General features: G+C 35.4%; 1 protein-coding gene across 1 annotated transcript in view; it reads right to left on the bottom strand.

Annotated features, from left to right (window-relative positions):
- LOC140509799 (cytosolic carboxypeptidase 4-like) overlaps window positions 1-18,198 on the bottom strand; it is a 270,487-nt gene extending 252,289 nt beyond the window's left edge. Inside the window, exon 1 of the mRNA XM_072617744.1 lies at window positions 17,912-18,198. Coding sequence (XP_072473845.1) covers window positions 17,912-17,993 — 82 coding nt within the window. The 5' untranslated portion in view covers window positions 17,994-18,198. The remainder of the gene's footprint in view (window positions 1-17,911) is intronic.
- Between the last annotated feature and the right edge of the window lie 210 nt (window positions 18,199-18,408).

Raw genomic sequence — 18,408 nt, 5'->3', positions numbered from 1 at the left:
TGCAAATCAAAACAACCCTAGGGTTCTATGTCATACATGTCATATTAGCAAAGCTGACAAAGAAGAAAACGACAATTGCTTCAGGGACTATGAGAAAACATGCATTGTTGTATTATTACTAGAGATGTTGTCAGGCTTTTCTAAAGAATAATTTGGAACTAAGCCTCAAACATTACTAAAGTGTGCATACCTTTTGACCCAGTGATACCACTACCAAATCTATATCCCAAAGAGATCAAAGAAAGAGAAAAATACAAAAATGTTTATATTGGTTTGTTTCTTTTATGGGGTGGGGTGGGGGTGTTTGGTGTGAAAGAACTTTAAACAGAGAAATGCTATTCAATTAGCCAATGACTGAACAAAGATACGATAAAATGAATTACTATTGTGACACAAGAAATGATGAATGGGACAGTTTAAGAGAAACCTGGAAAAATGTGTGAACTGATGCAGAGTAATATAAACAGAGCTAGAAGAACAATTTATATAATAAAAAAGTATCCTAAAGATAAACTACCTCAAAAGATTTTTAAAATCTGATCAAGTTAGTAAATGATTACAATTCCAAAGGACCCATGATGAAACATGCTACCTACGTCTACACAGAGATATGATTGAGACATTTACGCATGTGTGTGAGTCATAATGACCAAAATAGTCATGTGTTTTGAGTAATTATACATATTTGTTAAAAAGTTTTCCCCCACTGCTGGAGGTGGGGTTTGTGAGGGAAGAAACATAGATATTTGTTCATTGTGAGGAAAGTCTTTTTTTAATTTTTTTTTTAATTTTTAATTTTATTTAATTTTTAATTTTTTTAATTCAAAACTAGTTCATTACCAACTCTAGGGTTTGCTTTTAAAAATAGTCAGACACCAAGCTCATTGTCATACAGAGAAATTTGGAGGATTCTATACATAAACATGGATTCAGGTTCCTGAAAAGAGATGTGATTATCTAAAGAACTCTCTAGGGGTAGAGGAGTCATTGCCAAACAGACATATAGAATGAGATATACAGCTTTGATGAGAGAAGGCAAATGGAGAGACTGAGCATAAGAGGGGTCCACTTAATATAAAGGATACCAGAAGTTCCAAGGAATCTGTGTAATGGAGAAGTGTGAGATATAGGAGACAAGCACCCAATATCATATGAAAATATATAAAGGGAAAAGGTTACTTGGCAAATGAAGGCTTGGAAGTGGGAAAACCAATTGACTGCCAAAGATATGTTAAGAGGGGACTCATATGCTTGTAGATAAATGAAGTAGCAGAAGAATCAGCGCAGCAGGGAGATATAAGTTGGAGGAATAACAGGCGTTTAACCTTTCAATGATATTGTAAATTATAAGCATTGTCTAGATCTAGAATGTGAAGGAAGGTGCTGCTCAACAGAGGGAAAGGGCATTTAATTCTGTTGCAACTCAGCATTATTTTTCTAGACTTTTAACTGGGTAGTGACAGAAGTTTGGAAGATTGTATAGGTCCTTGAGAAGGCAGTAGCCCACTGGAGTTGCCTTGGCTATTTGTGCATTAATATGTGAAGTTTTATGTTTTTTGTTAGAATAGATAAAACCTGTCTTGTATTCAAGGTTTCGTTAGTCTGAGTGCTTAAAAAGAGCTAAGAAAAACATGAACCAATTTCTGATTTTCCCATTGGAAAACAAGTCTTCTATTTAGAAGACTTCCACATTTAAACCAGTCTAAATGAGCCCAGAACTTGAATAATAGCTATTGGTTACACTGTGTTATTACCATATATGATGGCTATGCATTTCATAATCCCTTTTGTGAAAATCAGGACTCCACTGCCCATTACAAAGCTTGCAGTACCTCTCCTGTTTCCCATGATCCTTTATAAATCATCTGTCACTCTGATTTCACAATCACTATACTCAAGGATGGAGTTTGTGTAAGCCTGGTGATATGAACTCATTGAGAAAGGATAAGGACTCTTTCACAATCTTTTCATCTTTGGATTTAACTCCCAATTAACTGTATCTTTTTCTGTCCTTCACATACCAAATATTATATTGTAGAATTGTAGGTCTAGAATAGAAAGGCACCTTCTGGCAAAAGGCATTTTATTTTAAAGAGGACAAAATCCAAGACAGGTGATTTGCTAAGACACATAATTAGCAGGTGTCAAAGGAGGGATTTGAACCCAGGTTCTTGAATATTCTTTCTACTGTACTATATAGCCTTCCCATCATTCACCTTGGAAAATAAAATATATAAAATGGAAGAGTTGAATAGTTTGTTCTCATCGTTGTTCATTACCATCAAAAACTCCACATGGATTGGTGGCTCTGTCCCTTCTCTGTCCCTTTTGTCTACAATTTAGCTTTATAAAAACAATCGTTATTGTTGACCTTAGCCTTCATCATCAGATTTAGCTCCCTTACCCCTCGATGAACTTGACACAAGAATTATATTACTCTTACAGTTATCTGACTTTGCTGTCAACATCTGTCTGCCTTGCTTTCTTGATTAGAACCTGTGACTTCATTTATATAGAAAGGTCCCAAGTGAGAAAAATATTTCAAAGTAGGTTGACATTTATAATAAGGTCCTAGACCATTTCCAGGGGCTTTGTTCCAAAATCCTAGTGATTTGTTCAGGGTCATGCAGCTACTATTTCAAAGGTATAACTTGAACCCAGGACTTCCCAACTCAGAAAGCAGTTCTATTTTCTCTGTCATGCTTACACATAAGCAGTTCTCTAGTAGAGTGGATAAAGTGATGGACTTTGAGTCAAGAAGATCTGTGTTCAAATCTGTTCTTGGATGCTTACAATGTATGTGATCCTGGACCAGCCACTTAACCTGTTTGCCTTATTTATTCCCTCTGTAAAAATGGAGATAAAAATAACACTTGATTCACAGGGTTGTTGTGAAGATAAAATGAGAGAATACTTACAAAGTGATTTGTAAACCTTAAAGTGATATGTAGATATTACCTATTGCATATTGTCTTTATATGTCTTTTTTAAGGGCCTAAAGATACTGAAGCATCAAAGAATGGAGGAAATAACCACAGTGACAAAATCAGAGATCTGTGAAAGGACCAAATTACCTTTCTCAGAGGAACTTCTGGAAGGCAAATAAGTCCATATATTTTGAATACACCTGGCAATGATAATGCACTCACCACGTAACTGTCAGGTAATATTATCTTTTCCCCCTGCAAAACCCACACTTGCTTCCACTGACTGCCACTGGGAAAAAGACTGCAGCAATCCCTGGGATTCAGCATGTGTTAACAAAGAATAAGCTATGTCAAGCTAACTTTCATTCTTTTTTTGATAGAATACTAGACTAGTAAATCCAGGCTATGCTGTAGGTATAACATATATTTATTTTGGCAAAATATTGAACAAAATATTTCATAGAATCCTTGTAGATAAGCTGAAGCAATGCAAGTCAGAGGATGGGGGCAGGGAGGAAGAGGGTAAGGTCACAAGCATTTGTTAGGTGCCTACTTTGTTAACTTTCATGCTTGAAGGAGAGCATTTTGACATCACTATATTGGGGTCAACGTACAGTGTGTCTGACTGGGGCTGTGCTAAGTATTTTGCAAATATTATCTCATTTCATCCTCACAATAATGCTGAGAGGTAGGGACTATTATTATCCACATTTTATAGTTGAGGAAACTGAGGCAGATAGAGGTTAAGTGACTTTCTCAGGGTCATACAGCTAGTAAATATCTAAGTTAGATTTGACCTCATGTCTTTCTGATTTGTGGAGAAGAATTCTATCCACTGCACCACCTATCTGATATAAATATCTCCTAATAGAGTTAGGTGGCATTTTATCCAAAAGAGCACCTTTACTCTGTGTTGTTTAATGGAAAAAGGAGTTTACTCTGTCTTTTAATGATGCAGATTAAGATAGGCAAACTGTATTTATCAGATTTTCACATGATATAACGCTGAGAGCTACAGCTAAGATGTTGGATAGAAAATTACCTCCAGGATCAACTATGAAATGCTTTGTTTGGTCCTTAAAGATCATGGCCCCTCCTACTTTTCCAGTTTTCTTCCACTTTATTCCATATATATATATATGTGTGTGTGTGTGTGTGTGTGTGTGTGTGTGTGTGTGTGTGTGTGTGTGTATGTTCGCCCTTCATTGCTGAAGAAGACCATGCCATCGGAGACATGACTTGCACCTGACTTTTGAGTGAGGGAGGGCTGTACAGGTCACCAGCCTCACTTCTCCAGAGCCATCTGAATCCAGCGACCAGATATTCATCAGAATGACTGGAGATGACCCAGGATGAGGCAATTGGGGTTAAGTGACTTGCCCAAGGTCACACAGCTAGTGAGTGTCAAAAGTCTGAGGTGAGATTTGAATTCAGGTCCTCCTACTCCTGCACTGGTGCTTTATCCACTGCACCACCTACAAAAGAGTCAAACATACTTTCTTTCTGTAATTCCCACTGGCACTCTCTTTCCCATCTTAATGTATCTGTTCTTTCTGCCTTCAAGGAAAGGAAGACTTTCCCTTTGCAGCTCTACTTTCTAAAATCTCCAGCTTCCTTCAAAGCATAGCTTGGATTACATAAATTTTTCCTGATCCACCCTAGCTTAATATTTAATGAATTGCTCTCTACAAGGAGTAACATTATCAGATCATAAGAAGGACATAAACATTAAAATAAAGATTAGTCTAGCAATGGCATACAAGTTAAATTGAAGGAACATGAATTTTGGGTCAGGAAAACCTGATAAGGGGATATTTCAATATCAAGTGAAATTAAGTGCAGTACTTGAATGACAGAGTAAGAACAGAGAGGAAGCAACATCAATAAGAATATATATGAAAGGTGATGTGGAAGGTAAAGTTCCCGAACATTCCCCTCCCAAAGAACTTTAAAATAAGACCTCAAATTGAATTCTGGAGTGGCATAGCCAACAAGAAGTCAGGATGAGATATTTTTTCAGACCATGACAACTTAGCAGGATGGCAGGAGTGGTCTGTGACCCTGAGGTTGGGATCAGCACAGTACATGCCCCAACCACACTAGGAGCATGCTTTGGAGGTGGCTACAATGATGGCAGCAACAGCTTCAGCAACAGCTAGTCCAGAGATGGTAAAGTACTGTGACAACTCGTCAGATAGAGATTATAGGGGGCATTTGTCTACACGCAGTTCTAGATCTCAGTTCCAAAGCTAAGAGGAGCATTAGCACTTGTGGCAGAAAGGAAGATGGCTCCTAGTTACAGTACTAAGGCAGAAAAGACCGTTTGTGGTGGCTAACAAAGGGACTGGGTCCCTGGTCTCAGTTCCAAGGCAAAGAGGAGCTCTAGGACTTGCAGTTGTAAAAGACCAAGAGACATGGTCACTGTTTTAGAGCCAAGAGGAACAGCTTCAAGGGAAAAAGGTCCACTTTTGGAAAGAGACCAGAACATGGGATAGGAAAGCCTGGGACAGGAGAGTGGGTCATACCACCTTGGCATGTCATAAAGTTACAGACCCCAGAACTAGTTTTGAAAACAGCAGCACAAAAAAACCAAAAACTTAAAACAATGCCCCTTCCACCAATGCGAGCAGAGCCCAACTTTCATATTAAGTTAAAATTCAATAAACAGGCTGGAAAAATGAGCAAACAACAACAACAAAAAAGAACCTGATGTAAAGAGTTACCATGTTTGCAAGTAAAATCAACACACAAACTCAGAAGACAATGGTGTCAAAATGCTAAAAGAAATAGCCTCAAAGAAAACTGTGAATTGGAAAAAAATCCTGGAAGAGTTCAAAAAACATTTTAAAAATCAGAGTTAGAGGAAAAATAGGGAAAAGAAATGAGTGATGCAAGAAAATTTATGAAAAAAAGGTCAACAGCTAGGGAAAAGAGGCACAGAAAATGCTGAAGAAAATAATACCTTAAAAATGGAACTGGCCAAATAGAAAAAGAGATACCAAAACTCATAGAAGAAAAGAACTTCTTAAAAATCAGAATTGATCAAATGGAACAACAGGTAAAAAGTTCACCGAAGAAAGTAATTCCCTAAAAATCAGAACTGGGAAAATGGAAACTAATGACTCTGTGAGATATAAAGAGACTAAAGCCAAGTCAAAAGAGTGGAAACATAGAAGAAAATGTGAAATATCTCCTTGGGAAGAACAACTGACCTGGAAGATACATCAAGGAGAGGTGATGTAAGAATGATTGAACTTCCTGAAAGCCACAACCTAAAAAGAGACTAGACATTATATTTCTTTTTTCATTTTTAATTTTATTTTATAGTATTTTTCCCAATTCTGTGTCAAAACAATTTTTAGCCTTCATTTTTACAAGAATTTGAGTTCCAAATCTTCCCCCTCCCCTCCTCTCTTCCTGAAATAATAGGCAATTTGTTATAGGTTACACATGTGTTGTCATTTAGAACATATTCCCATATTAGTCACAGTGGTGAAAGAAGAAACAGATCAAAAGGAAAAAAAAACATGAAAAAGAATAAAATAAGTGATAAAAGTATGCTTCAATCTGCATTGAGCCCTTTAATTTTTTAACTGGATGTGGAGAGCATTTTCCCTCATGAGTTCTCTAATACTTGTCTTGGAACATTGTGTTGCTGAGAAGAGCTGGGTCATACATAATTGATCATCACACAAGGCATTTTGCTTGAGTTCATACAAGTCTTTCCAGATCTTTTTTCTGAAATCTGCATGTTCATCATATCTTATTGACCAATAGTATTCATTCATTTAGCAAAGCTTGTTCAGCCATTCCCAAATTCAGGGGCATTCTCTCAGTTTCCAATATTTTGCCACTACAAAAAGGGCCAGTATAAATATTTTTGCACATGTAGGTCCTTTCCCCTTTTTTATGATCTTTTTGGGATATGGACCTAGTTGTGATATTGCTGGATCACAGGGTATGCATAATATGATTGCCTTTACAGCATAGTTCAAAATTACTCACCAGAATGGTTGGATCAGTTCACAACTCCTCCAACAGTGTATTAGTGTTCCAGTTTTCCTACATCCTCTCCAACATGTATCATTTTCCTTTTTTATCATTTCAGCCATTCTGATAGGTGTAAGGTGGTACCTCAAAGTTGTTTGAATTTGCATTTTACTCATCAAAAGTGATTTAGAGCACTTCTTCATATGCCTATAGAGAGCTTTTATTTCTTAATTTGAAAACTGTTTGTATTCTTTGACTATTTATCAGTTGGGGAATGGTTTGTTTTCTTATAAATTCATTTCTTTATATATTTGAGAAATTTAGCCTTTATCAGAGACACTGGCAGTAAAGATTGTTTTCCAACTTTTTGCTTTCCTTCTAATCTTGGGTGCATTGGTTTTATTTGTATAAAAGCTTTTTAATTTAATATAATCAAAATTATCTGTTTTACATTTCATGAGGCTCTCCCTTATTTGCTCATGAACCTAAAACTCACTTAACTTTTCCTTTAAGAATTTGGATGCTATGCCACTATGCACATGTCGTATATAGCTATAGATGATATAGATGATATAGATATAGATACATGTACTACCCCTGTTTTTTTTTTTACTTCAGCTGAAGCATAATATATTCTACTCCAGTCTCTTACCTTTACTCTTTGTATGTCTCTCTGCTTCAATTATGTTTCTTATAAACAACATATTGTAGGATTCTGGTTTTTTATCTATTTACTATCCAATTCCATTTTATGGGAGAGTTCATCCCATTCACATTCACAGTTGTGATTACTGTGTATTTCTCTTCATCCTATTTTTCCTCTTGTTTGTTCTCTCTCTCCTTTCACCCTTTCTTTCATCAGCAGTGTTTTTCTTCTGTCTACGACATCCCCTGGTCTTCCCTCCCTTCTGTTAATCTCTGCCCCCCCCTTTTCTTAATCTCCTCCCTCCCACTTCCCTGTCAGGTAAAATTGATTTTAATATTCAACTGATAGCATATACTGTTCCCTCTTTGAGCCAATGCTACTGACAGTAAGGATCAAATGATGCCCATTGCCCACCCTCCTACTTTTCTGTCTACTGTAACAGGTTTTTTGTTCCTCTTTTTGTGAAATAATTTATCACATCCTAACTCTGCCTTCCTTCTGCACCCAATGTACTCTTCTTTTTCATCCTTTAGTTATTTTTTGTCATTCTTTTAAATTCACCTTATATCCATACCCTATGTCTATGTATATTCCTTCTAGCTGTATCAGTATTGGTGGTACAATTTTTAAGAATTGCATGTTATCATCTTCCCATGTAGGAATGTAAACAATACAGCTCCATTGAATCCCTTATGTTTTCTTTTCCCTTTTTGGGCTTCTCTTGGGCTTTGATATTAGAGATCAACCTTTTGGTTAAATTCTGGTCTTCTCCTTATGAAATCTGGGAGAGAATGTGGGAAAATTAGGACATTAATGCATTGTTGGAGGAGTTGTGAACTGATCAAACCATTCTGATGAGTAATTTGGAACTATAATCAAAGGGCAACCAAACTGTGCATCCCTGTTGATCCAGCAATAACACTTATAGGTCTATATCCCCCCCCACAAAAAAATCCTTTGATTTCATTGAATGACCATTTTTTCCCTCACAGTATTATGCTTAATTTTGCCAGGTAGGTGATTTTGTTCATAGTCCTAGCTCCTTTGCATTCTGGGATATCATATTCCATGACCTTCAAATCCTTTAATGTTGTGGTTACTATATTCTGGATTATCATGGTTATGGCTGCTGGATATTTGGATTGTTTTTTTTCTGGCTACTTGTAGTAATTTTTCCTTGACCTGAAAGTTCTGTAATTTGGCCATAATGTACCTTGGAGTTTTTATTTGGGGATCTCTTTCCTGTGACAATTGGTGGATTTTTTCAATGCCTATTTTGACCTCTAGTTGCAGGATATCAGATAAATTTTCCTTGATAATTTTCTAGAAAGATGCTGTCCAAGTCCTCCTTTTGATTATGGCTTTCAGGTAGTCCAATGATTCTGACATTGTCTCTCCTTGATCTATTTTCCAAATTAGTTGTTTTTCGCATGAGGTATTTTACATTTTTTCTATTTTTTTCATTCTTTTGAATTTGTTTGATTGATTCTTGATGTCTCATATACTCATTAGGTTCCACTTGCCCAATTCTAACTTCTAAGGAGTTTTTCTCAGCTTTGGTACTTCCTTTTTCATTTGACCAATTGAACTTTTTAAGAAGCTGTTTTATTCAGTGGATTTTTGTATCTCCTTTTTTATTTGACCAATTCTACTTTTAAACAGTTTTCTTTTTCCAAGCTGTTGAGTCTTTTTCATAATTCTCTCACATCACTCTCACTTCTTTTCCTAACTTTTCTTCTATCTCTTTTATATGATTTTTAACCTCCTTTTTGAGCTCTTCCATGAGCTCTTTCTATAACTGAGACCACTTCCCATTTGTCTTTGGGGTTCTGCCTATAGGTGTTTTGACATTGTTGTCTTCTTCTGAATTTATGTCTTGGTCTTCACTGTCACCATAATAACTTCTTATGGTCAGATTCCTTTTTTGTTTTCTGGGTTTTTTGCTCATCTTTTTTGGCCTTTTCCCTTCATTTTAAATTTGAGCCCTACTGCTGGGGTTAAGGAGGCACTGCTATCTCAGGCTTCTTGTGCTAGTGGCTACAGGCCCTGGCTACTTACCTGGTGTTGCTGAGGTATTGCCCTGAGGCCCCAGGGGACTCCCATATCTGGGACTATGCTGAGGGTGTGGGGTTGGGAGTGGCTGCTGCTGCTGGAGGCTGTACAGGTCTGCCAGCTTACCTGGTACTGAGTCAGGGTCCTAATGCTGGTATATGGCATGTGTTAAGGCCAGTAGGGTGCATCTGCATTTCTCTGGGACTACAGTGAGGCACTTGGCTTTCTAGACACCAGAGGTTACCTGTTTGTCTGGGGCTCTACTAAAACCTGTGGCCATTCTCAGAGCTAGAGTTTGCCCATTCTTCTGACTATGCGAGGTACATGGCGGGGGGGGGGGGGGGAGTCCTGGTGCTGATGTTAGCCTGCTCCACCACAAAGGCTCGGGATGTTCCTTTAGTTTGCTGAGGTGGGGCTTGTTTCTATCTTAGTGGGATACTTCCTGTCCTGGACTGCATTCCCCTTTTGCCCAAGACAGACTTTCCTCCCAATCTTCTAAGTTTCTTGACCTCAAGGATTGTTTCACTCCACCTTTTTACTGGTTCTACTATTTCAGGATTTATTTTGGCAGAGCTATTTTATGGTTGTTTGGAGGTAAATATGGGAGAGTTACAGTTATTTGCTACTTACTCTGCCATCTTCTAGACATCATATTTCAAGAAATTATTAAGGAAAATTGCCCTAATATCCTAGGATCAGAGGGTAAAATAGAAATTGAAAGAATCTACCAATCACCTCCTGAAAGAAATCCCAAAGTAAAAACTCCTAGCTAAATTCCAGAGTTCTCAGGTCAGAAGGCAAGAAAAAAAACAATTCAAATATAATGGAACCAAAGTCAAGAGCACATAAGATTTAGCAGCTTCCACACTGAAAGAGTGGAGGGCATCTAATATGATATTTGAAAAGACAAAGAAGCAAGGAATATGATGAATAATAACTTACTCAGAAAAATTGAGTACAACATTTAAGGGGGAAAATGTATATTTAATGAAATAAAGGATTTCAAGCATTCCTGATGAAAAAATAAAGCTGAATAGAAAATTTGACTTTCAAATAGAAGTTTCAAGAGAAGCATTAAAAGATAAAGATAAAAGAGAAATCCTAAGGGACACAATAAGGTTAAATTGCTTACATTCCTATTTGAGGAAATAATACTTGTGGCTTCTAGGAACTTTATCATTATTAAGGCTATTAGAAGGAGTATACATAGACAGAGGGCACAGGTGTGAGTTGAAAATGATATTAGTTCAAATTAAAGTGTGAGATAGAAGACTGGGAGAAGGTGAAAGTAGAAGTACAAGAAAAATTCACATAAAAGAGGTGCACAAGGAAGAGCTTTTATAGTGCAAGGGGAGATGGAAGTGGAGATGGTAGCAGAAAAAACCTTGAAACTCATTCTCACCAGAATTGGTTCAAAAGGGGAATAACAAACACATTCAATTGTACGTAGCAATTTTTCTACTCAGTAAGAGGTGGAGAGGATAAGAGAGGAAGTATGGTGGGAGGTTAATGGAAAGGAGAGTGGGTTAAATAAGGAAGTGGTCAAAATCAAAACTGTCTTGGGAAGTGAGGAAAAAGAGAGAGAGAGAGAGATGCAGAGACAGAGATGGAGAAGATAAATGAGAAAATAGGATAAAAGGGAATACACAATGATCATAACTGTGAATACGAATAGGATGAACTCATCCATAAAATGAGTGATAGTAAAATGGATAAGAAACAAGAATCCAATAATATATTGTTCACAAGAAACACATTTGAAACAAAGATACACACAGAGAATAAAAATAAGGACTTAAGCAAAATACATTATGTTTCAGCTGAAGTATAAAATAAGGCAGGGGTAGCAATTATGATCTCAGACAAAGACAATGCAAAAATAGATGTAATTCAAATGTATAAGCAGGAAAGCTGCATTTTACTAAAAGGTACCATAGGTAGTGAAATAATATTAATACTAAAAATGTGCATGCCCCAATGGCATAGCATCCAAACTAAAAATTAAATGAGTTATAGGTTAAAATAAACAAGAAAGCCACATAAATGAAGACCCCAATTTTTCCCTCTCAGAACTAGATAAATACAACCATAACATAAATAAGTTAAGGTGATAAATAGAATTTTAGAAAAATTAGATAATATAGAACTCTAGAGAAAATTAAATGGAAATAGAATGGACTATACTATTTTTCTCAGATGCACATGACATCTTCACCAAAACTGACATATACTGAGGCATAAGAACCTCACAAACAAATGTGCAAAACAGAAATATTAAATTATTCTTTTCTGATTGTAATGCAATAAAAATTACACTCATTAACAATCTGCAGAAACATGGATTAAAAATTAAATGAAAAGTAAATGATCTAATCCAAAAGGATGAGTCAAAGAACATATCATAGAAAAACATTGATAATTTTATTAAAGAGAATGACAATTTAAAAAATACCAAAATTTTGAGGATGCAACCAAAGAACTTTATTGAGGAAATTTTGTATCTTTAAATTCTTACATCAGTAAAGCAGAGAAAAATCAAATAAATGAATTAGTCATGCAATTAAAAAAATTGAAAAAGAACAAATGTAAAATCTCCAATTAAATAACAGATTGGAAGTCCTAAAAACAAAGAAGTTATTAAAAATTGAAAGTTTAAAAATTGAACTAATAAATAAGACTAGCAGATGATTTTGATGAAATAAAACAATAAAATAGATAAGTCATTGACTATTTTGACCTTTTAAGAAGAAAACCAAATTACCAGTATCAAAAATGAAAAAGGTGAAGGCACCACCAATGACGATGAAATGAAAGCATTTACTAGGACCTATTTTACCCAATTATGTGGCAATAAATCTGACAATCTAAGTGAAATAGAAAAATATTTTAGGACTATTTATGGAAATATGAATTCCCCAGATTAGTGAAAGAGGAATATAATACTCAAAGAATCCTATCTTAGAAAAAGAAATTGAGTATGTCATAAATGAGCTCCCAAGGAAAAATCTCCAAGACCAGATGGATTCATAACTGAATGCTACTAAACATTTAAAGAACAGTTAATTCCAACACTATATAAACTACTTAGAAAAAAAGGCAAAGAAGGAATCCTGCCAAATTACTTTCATTACACAAATATGGCTCTGATACCTATACCAGGGAGAGCAAAAACAGAGAAAGAAAACTATAGTACAATTTTCCTAATGAGTACTGGTCCAAGATTTTTTTAAATAAAATACTAGCAAGGATATTATAGCAAAATATCACAAAGATCACACACTATGGCCAAGTGGGATTTATACCAGGAGTTCAGGGTTTGGTTCAGTGTTAGAAAAACCATCAGCATAATAACATCAATAACAAAATAACGTCAATAACAAAGACAACCAAAATCATATGATTATCTCAATAGAATAAGCTTTTGACAAAATACAATGCTCATTCCTATTCAAAACATTTGAAAACAAAGAAATAAATCTAGTTTTCCTTAAAATCATAAGTATTACCTATCTAAAACCATCAACAAGCATTATCAATAATAGAGATGAGCTAGAAGACTTCACAATAAGATCAGGAGTGAAGCAAGGTTGCTCATTACTTCCACTATTATTCAATACTGTACAAGAAATGCTAGTAATGGCAATAATACAATAAAAAGAAATTGAAAGAATTAGAATATGCAATGAGAAAACAAAATTGTCTTTCTTTACAGATAACATGATGCTATACTGAAGGAACCCTGGAGAACCAACCAAAAAGTTAGATGAAATAATTAACAACTTTAGCAAAGTTGCACAATATAAAATAAACCCATGTAAATCATTAGCATTTCTATATATCATTGACAATGTCCAGCAGGATGAGATAAAAAGAAAAATTCCATTTAAAATAATTGCAGACAATATAAAATACTTGGGAGCATACCTGCCAAGATAAACCTGGGAATTATATAAGCACATTGGCAAAATACTTTTCACACAAATAAAGACAGATCTAAACATTTAGAGAAATATGAATTGCTCATGGGCAGACTGAGCCAATATACTAAAAATGATAATTCTCCCTAAATTAATTTACTCATTCAGTGCCAAACCAGTCAATCTTCCAAAGATTTACTTTATAAAGCTAGACAAAATAACAACAAAATTCATTTGGAAGAACAAAAGAACAAGATTATCAAGGGAATCAATGAAAAATAACGTAAAGTAAGGTGGCCTAGCAGTACCAGATTTCAAACTATTTTACAAAGAGGTAATCATGATCCGATACTGACCAAGAAACAGAATGCTGGATCAGTGGAATCAATTAGGTACACAATACATAATAGTAAATGACCACAGTAATTTAGTATTTGATGAACCCAGTAATCCAAGATTTGGGGACAATAATTCACTATTTGACAAAAATTGCTGAAAAAATGGAAATCACTTGGCAGAAATTAGGTATAGACTAACATCTTACACTGTTTGCCAAGATAAGGTCAAAATGGGTACTTGCTTTAGACATAAAGGATGACATCATAAACAATTTAGAACATCATGGAAAATTTTACCTGTCTGATATACAGATAAGAGAAGAATATATCGCCAAAAAAACATAGAGACCATTATGGGAAACAAAATGGATAATTGTGATTACATGAAATTAAAAGGGTTCTTTACACAAATAAAACCAATGCAGTGAAGATTAGAAGGAATGAAACAAACTGTAGTTTGAGGGGGGTGGGGGTTATTATAGCAAATTTCCCTGAAAAGGCTTTACTTCTCAAATATATATAAAGAGCTGAGTCAAATTTGCAAGAGTAAGAATCATTCCCCAGTTGGCAAAAGGTCAAAGGATATGAACAAGCAGTCTTCAGAAGAAGAAATTAAAGCTATCTAGTGACATGAAAAATGATCTAAATCACTACTGACTAGAGAAATACTAATTAAATAACTCTGAGGCACCACCTCATACCTATCAGATTGGCTAATATGAGAGAAAAAGAAAATGACAAATGTCGGAGGGGATGTGGAAAAACAGGGACACTAGTACACTGTTTATGGAATTGTGAACTAATCCATTTTGGAGAGCAATTTGAAACTATCCCCAATGGGCCACAAAATGGTGCATACCCACCAATATCTCTATGATGTATATATCCCAAAGAGATCAAAGAAAGAGGATATGACCTATGACCTATGTGTACAAAAATATTTATAGCAGCTGTTTTTTGATAGCAAAGAACTGGAATTTAAGGGAATGCCTATCAATTAAAAATTGCAATGGCATACTATTATGTCATAAGAAATGGTAAGCAGGATAATATCAGAAAAATCTGAGAAGACCTATAAGAACTGATGCAAAGTGAAGTGAGCAGAACTGCACAGTAACAATAATATTGTACAAAGATCAACAGTGAATGATTTAGCTATTCTGATCAATAAAATGATCCAAGGCAATTCTGAGAGATTTTTGATGAAAAAATATCATACACCTCCAAAGAAAAAAGAGATGGAGTCAGAATATAGGTAGAAGCATAATTTTTTCTTTATTTTTCTTTCTTTTTGCAAAATGGCTAATATGGAAGCATATTTCACATGAGCAATTGATATCACATTTCTTGCCTTCTCAATGGAAGTAATGGAGAGGGGGAGGGATAGAATTCAGAAATTCAAAGTTTAAAAAAAGAATGCTAAAAACGAATAATAAATACATAACAAACAAAAAAGAAGGTGATGGGTATGAAAGATTTAAAGGTAGTGTCAATGTTTCAGACATGGAATACCTGCAGTTTCTTGTAGCACTAGTTATCATAAAGAAGACTCACTTTAGAAAGGAAGATAGTCAATTTGTTTGGGGACACATTGACTTTTATATGCCAATATTGTTTAGGAAGGTGGAAATGAAGGACTAAAGTTCAGAAAATAGAAGTTTTGACTAAAGATTCATTTTGCAATTATCTATATGAAAGTGGTAGGTGAAGCAATGGGAGTGAGTGCAATCACCAAGGGAGATAGAGCCTTGGAAAATACACACACTGAGTGGTCAACAAAAATAAAACAAAGAAAATAGAAGGGACAATTAGAGAGATAGGAGAAACGAGTTAATGAAGTGTCTCTAATCCAGGTAAATGAAAGCATCCAGGAAAATCCTAGGGCTCTTTTGAAATGAACGGGATCTCTTATACATGAAGAAATGGAGACTCAGATTAAGTGATTTGCCAAGCTTATACAAGTAGTAAACATCAGAGGCTGGATTTAAACTCTGGTGCTGATTCCAGAGGCAGTCATCTTTCCATTCCAATAATGTCAAACACTGCAAAGATGTCAAGAAGATAAGGAATATTCCAACTGGATTTGAATTTATTGGTAGCAAAATATGAAGAGCAGTTTCTATAAAGTTGTAGAGCAGGGTTTCCAGGGGTTGAAGCATGAAGACATTATTTTTTCTAGTAGCTTATCAATGAAAGAGAAGAGAAAGTAGAAAAATAGCTTGTGGGAGTATAATGGTCATCCAAGGCTAAAAATAAAAAACTTTTAAGGCATATTACAGGGAGTCCAGATGTGAACCTTCAAATGATACAAGTTAAAAGTCCCATGGTGAAGATTATTCCAGGATCTATATACAGCACTAAAATTTTCAAAATTCCAAAGCTGACAATCTACACTTAGAAAGAAAAAGATGAAATACAACCATAAATGTTCTTTAATGAAACAAATTCAGGATCTAACAGAAAGTCTGTGTGATTTGTAAGAGAAAAATGAATACAAGTGAATACAGGAACAATCTAAACTAACCTCTAGTGCTTATTGCTGCATTCAACTTCTAACTAGCCCAAAGTAGCTCCTGGTGAGCCATCATTAATTGACCACCTCTCTACCATTCCACAAGCAAAAAAGACTAGATAAGGATTTGTTCCTATGTCCTCCATGCAGATACTAATTTTCTGGAGGAGAAATGAAAAAGATAAAATGGGAAAGCTTTGAATTAAATCAGGTACCCAAGCAGACCCTAAGAAATTTCATCCTGCCAAGCACAGGGAGCCAAGCTGAAAGAATAAGGTGACTTATTTTTTTTTTTAATTTTATGATGTGCATAGTCATTGCCCCCTTTGATTTGAGGTTCTCTGGGGGAAGAATGAGGGTTTTTGAAAATTATGAAAAGGCAGAGCAATCAGAGTCTTCCATTATCACAGGGATAAAATATCAATTTTTGTCAGGATAAAACGAAGCACAGATTGGCCCTGATAGGGAAAATTAAATTTCTGGTCTTCACTTGATTTGATATTTATCACTCCTTTACTGCAGAAATGTTCTGTCACAAAACATTAATTTTTTTTCCCCATTCATCACACACCAAACAAACTGAAAGGCTTTTAGAAAGCAGAAGAGACAAATAGCCAGTGAGACTTAGTGAAATCAAAAGCTGTGTGAGAAAAAGGAAGGAATGCAGAATGCAGAGGGATGAATAGCCTCTCACCATTTTGTCAAAAGAGGAATTCTTACAAAGTTGTGCTATCTGCTGAAGTGAAAGCTTCTTAATGGAGTTGACTCTTGAAATATTGATAAGATTTCAGTAGGAAATGATTTGGGGAGCAAGTGAAGGTACTTCATGCCTTAGTGAGCTGCATTAAGAAAAAGACCAAAGGCACAACATAAACTTTGTCCACCACGAGAATTGTCCTCCCTTTTTTTAGCTCCTTGGAATTCTTCCTCCAATCCAGAAAACATCCCTCTCAATCCTCCCCCTGAGTCACTGAGGAAGTAAAACTCTTTATTTAAGTGGGTTCTTCAAATACAACCCCACACTTTCTACTTGAACTGGCTTTTCCAGACAGACCCCTGATCTCTTGAACATACAGCTTTCTAAATTCTATGCACCTGAATCCTTCTCTAATATTCTCCCATCTTTATTAATTTCGAATATTGTCTTTAACAACAGGATTTTGTTCACTATTGTATGTACTGAAGATATAAAAGCAACTCAGTTTGTCCACTGGGATGTTCTCTTTGCAATTGAAAGTGCAATGTATTTGGAGTCAGATGACCTGGAATCAAGTTCCAGCTTTGCCACTTATTAACTGTATGACCTTTGCCAGTCACTTTAATCTCTCTACATTTCAGTTTCTTAATTCTTAAAATAAAGGATATGGACTAGATGCCCACTGAGATCCCTTCCTCCTCTACATCTATAATTCTAATTAACTTCTAACCCCTTTCTAGTTTGCTCTTTCCTAGTTTTTTTTTTTTGCTCTATTTTAAAAAGTAATTAATTTTTAAAAATCTTTTTTAAATTCATATTTCCCAGCTCTCACCTTTTCTACAGCCACAATGGTAGCAAATTGTCCTCTTTCTTGTCACTTGCCTTTTGCTTCTCACATTTATGAGTATTCGCATTTACATTCAGTGGTCTTAAGTTAACTCTGCCTCTAATGAGGGAGGAATGTAAACAATTCACACATGATTGAAAAGATATTCATGACAAGCTGTTGCTGGTGAGAAGGTTCACAAATTTGCTCCAGAAAACACTGCAAGAGCCCCAAGAATCAGGGAGAATGATAACAAGGAAGAAATTAAATCTGTTTGTCCTAGGAAACCATAGACTAATTCTCTACACATGGAGAAGCCCAATGGAACTCAGAATCCCTTTTTGTGACATCACTACAGAAAGAGGCATACTACCAGTGTTGAGAGAATACAAAGTCACAAGTCCATTATTTTATTACCCGCTGCCACAAAAAACTACAATTTCCTTATATCAATAGTAATTGCCTATTTTGTTTCAGTAGGAAAATTAGAACAATATTTTCCA

Source organism: Notamacropus eugenii, chromosome 1, assembly GCF_028372415.1.
Source record: "Notamacropus eugenii isolate mMacEug1 chromosome 1, mMacEug1.pri_v2, whole genome shotgun sequence".
NCBI lineage: Eukaryota > Metazoa > Chordata > Mammalia > Diprotodontia > Macropodidae > Notamacropus > Notamacropus eugenii.
Note: the sequence above shows the minus strand (reverse complement) of the source record. Positions and strands in the feature narration are given on the sequence as shown.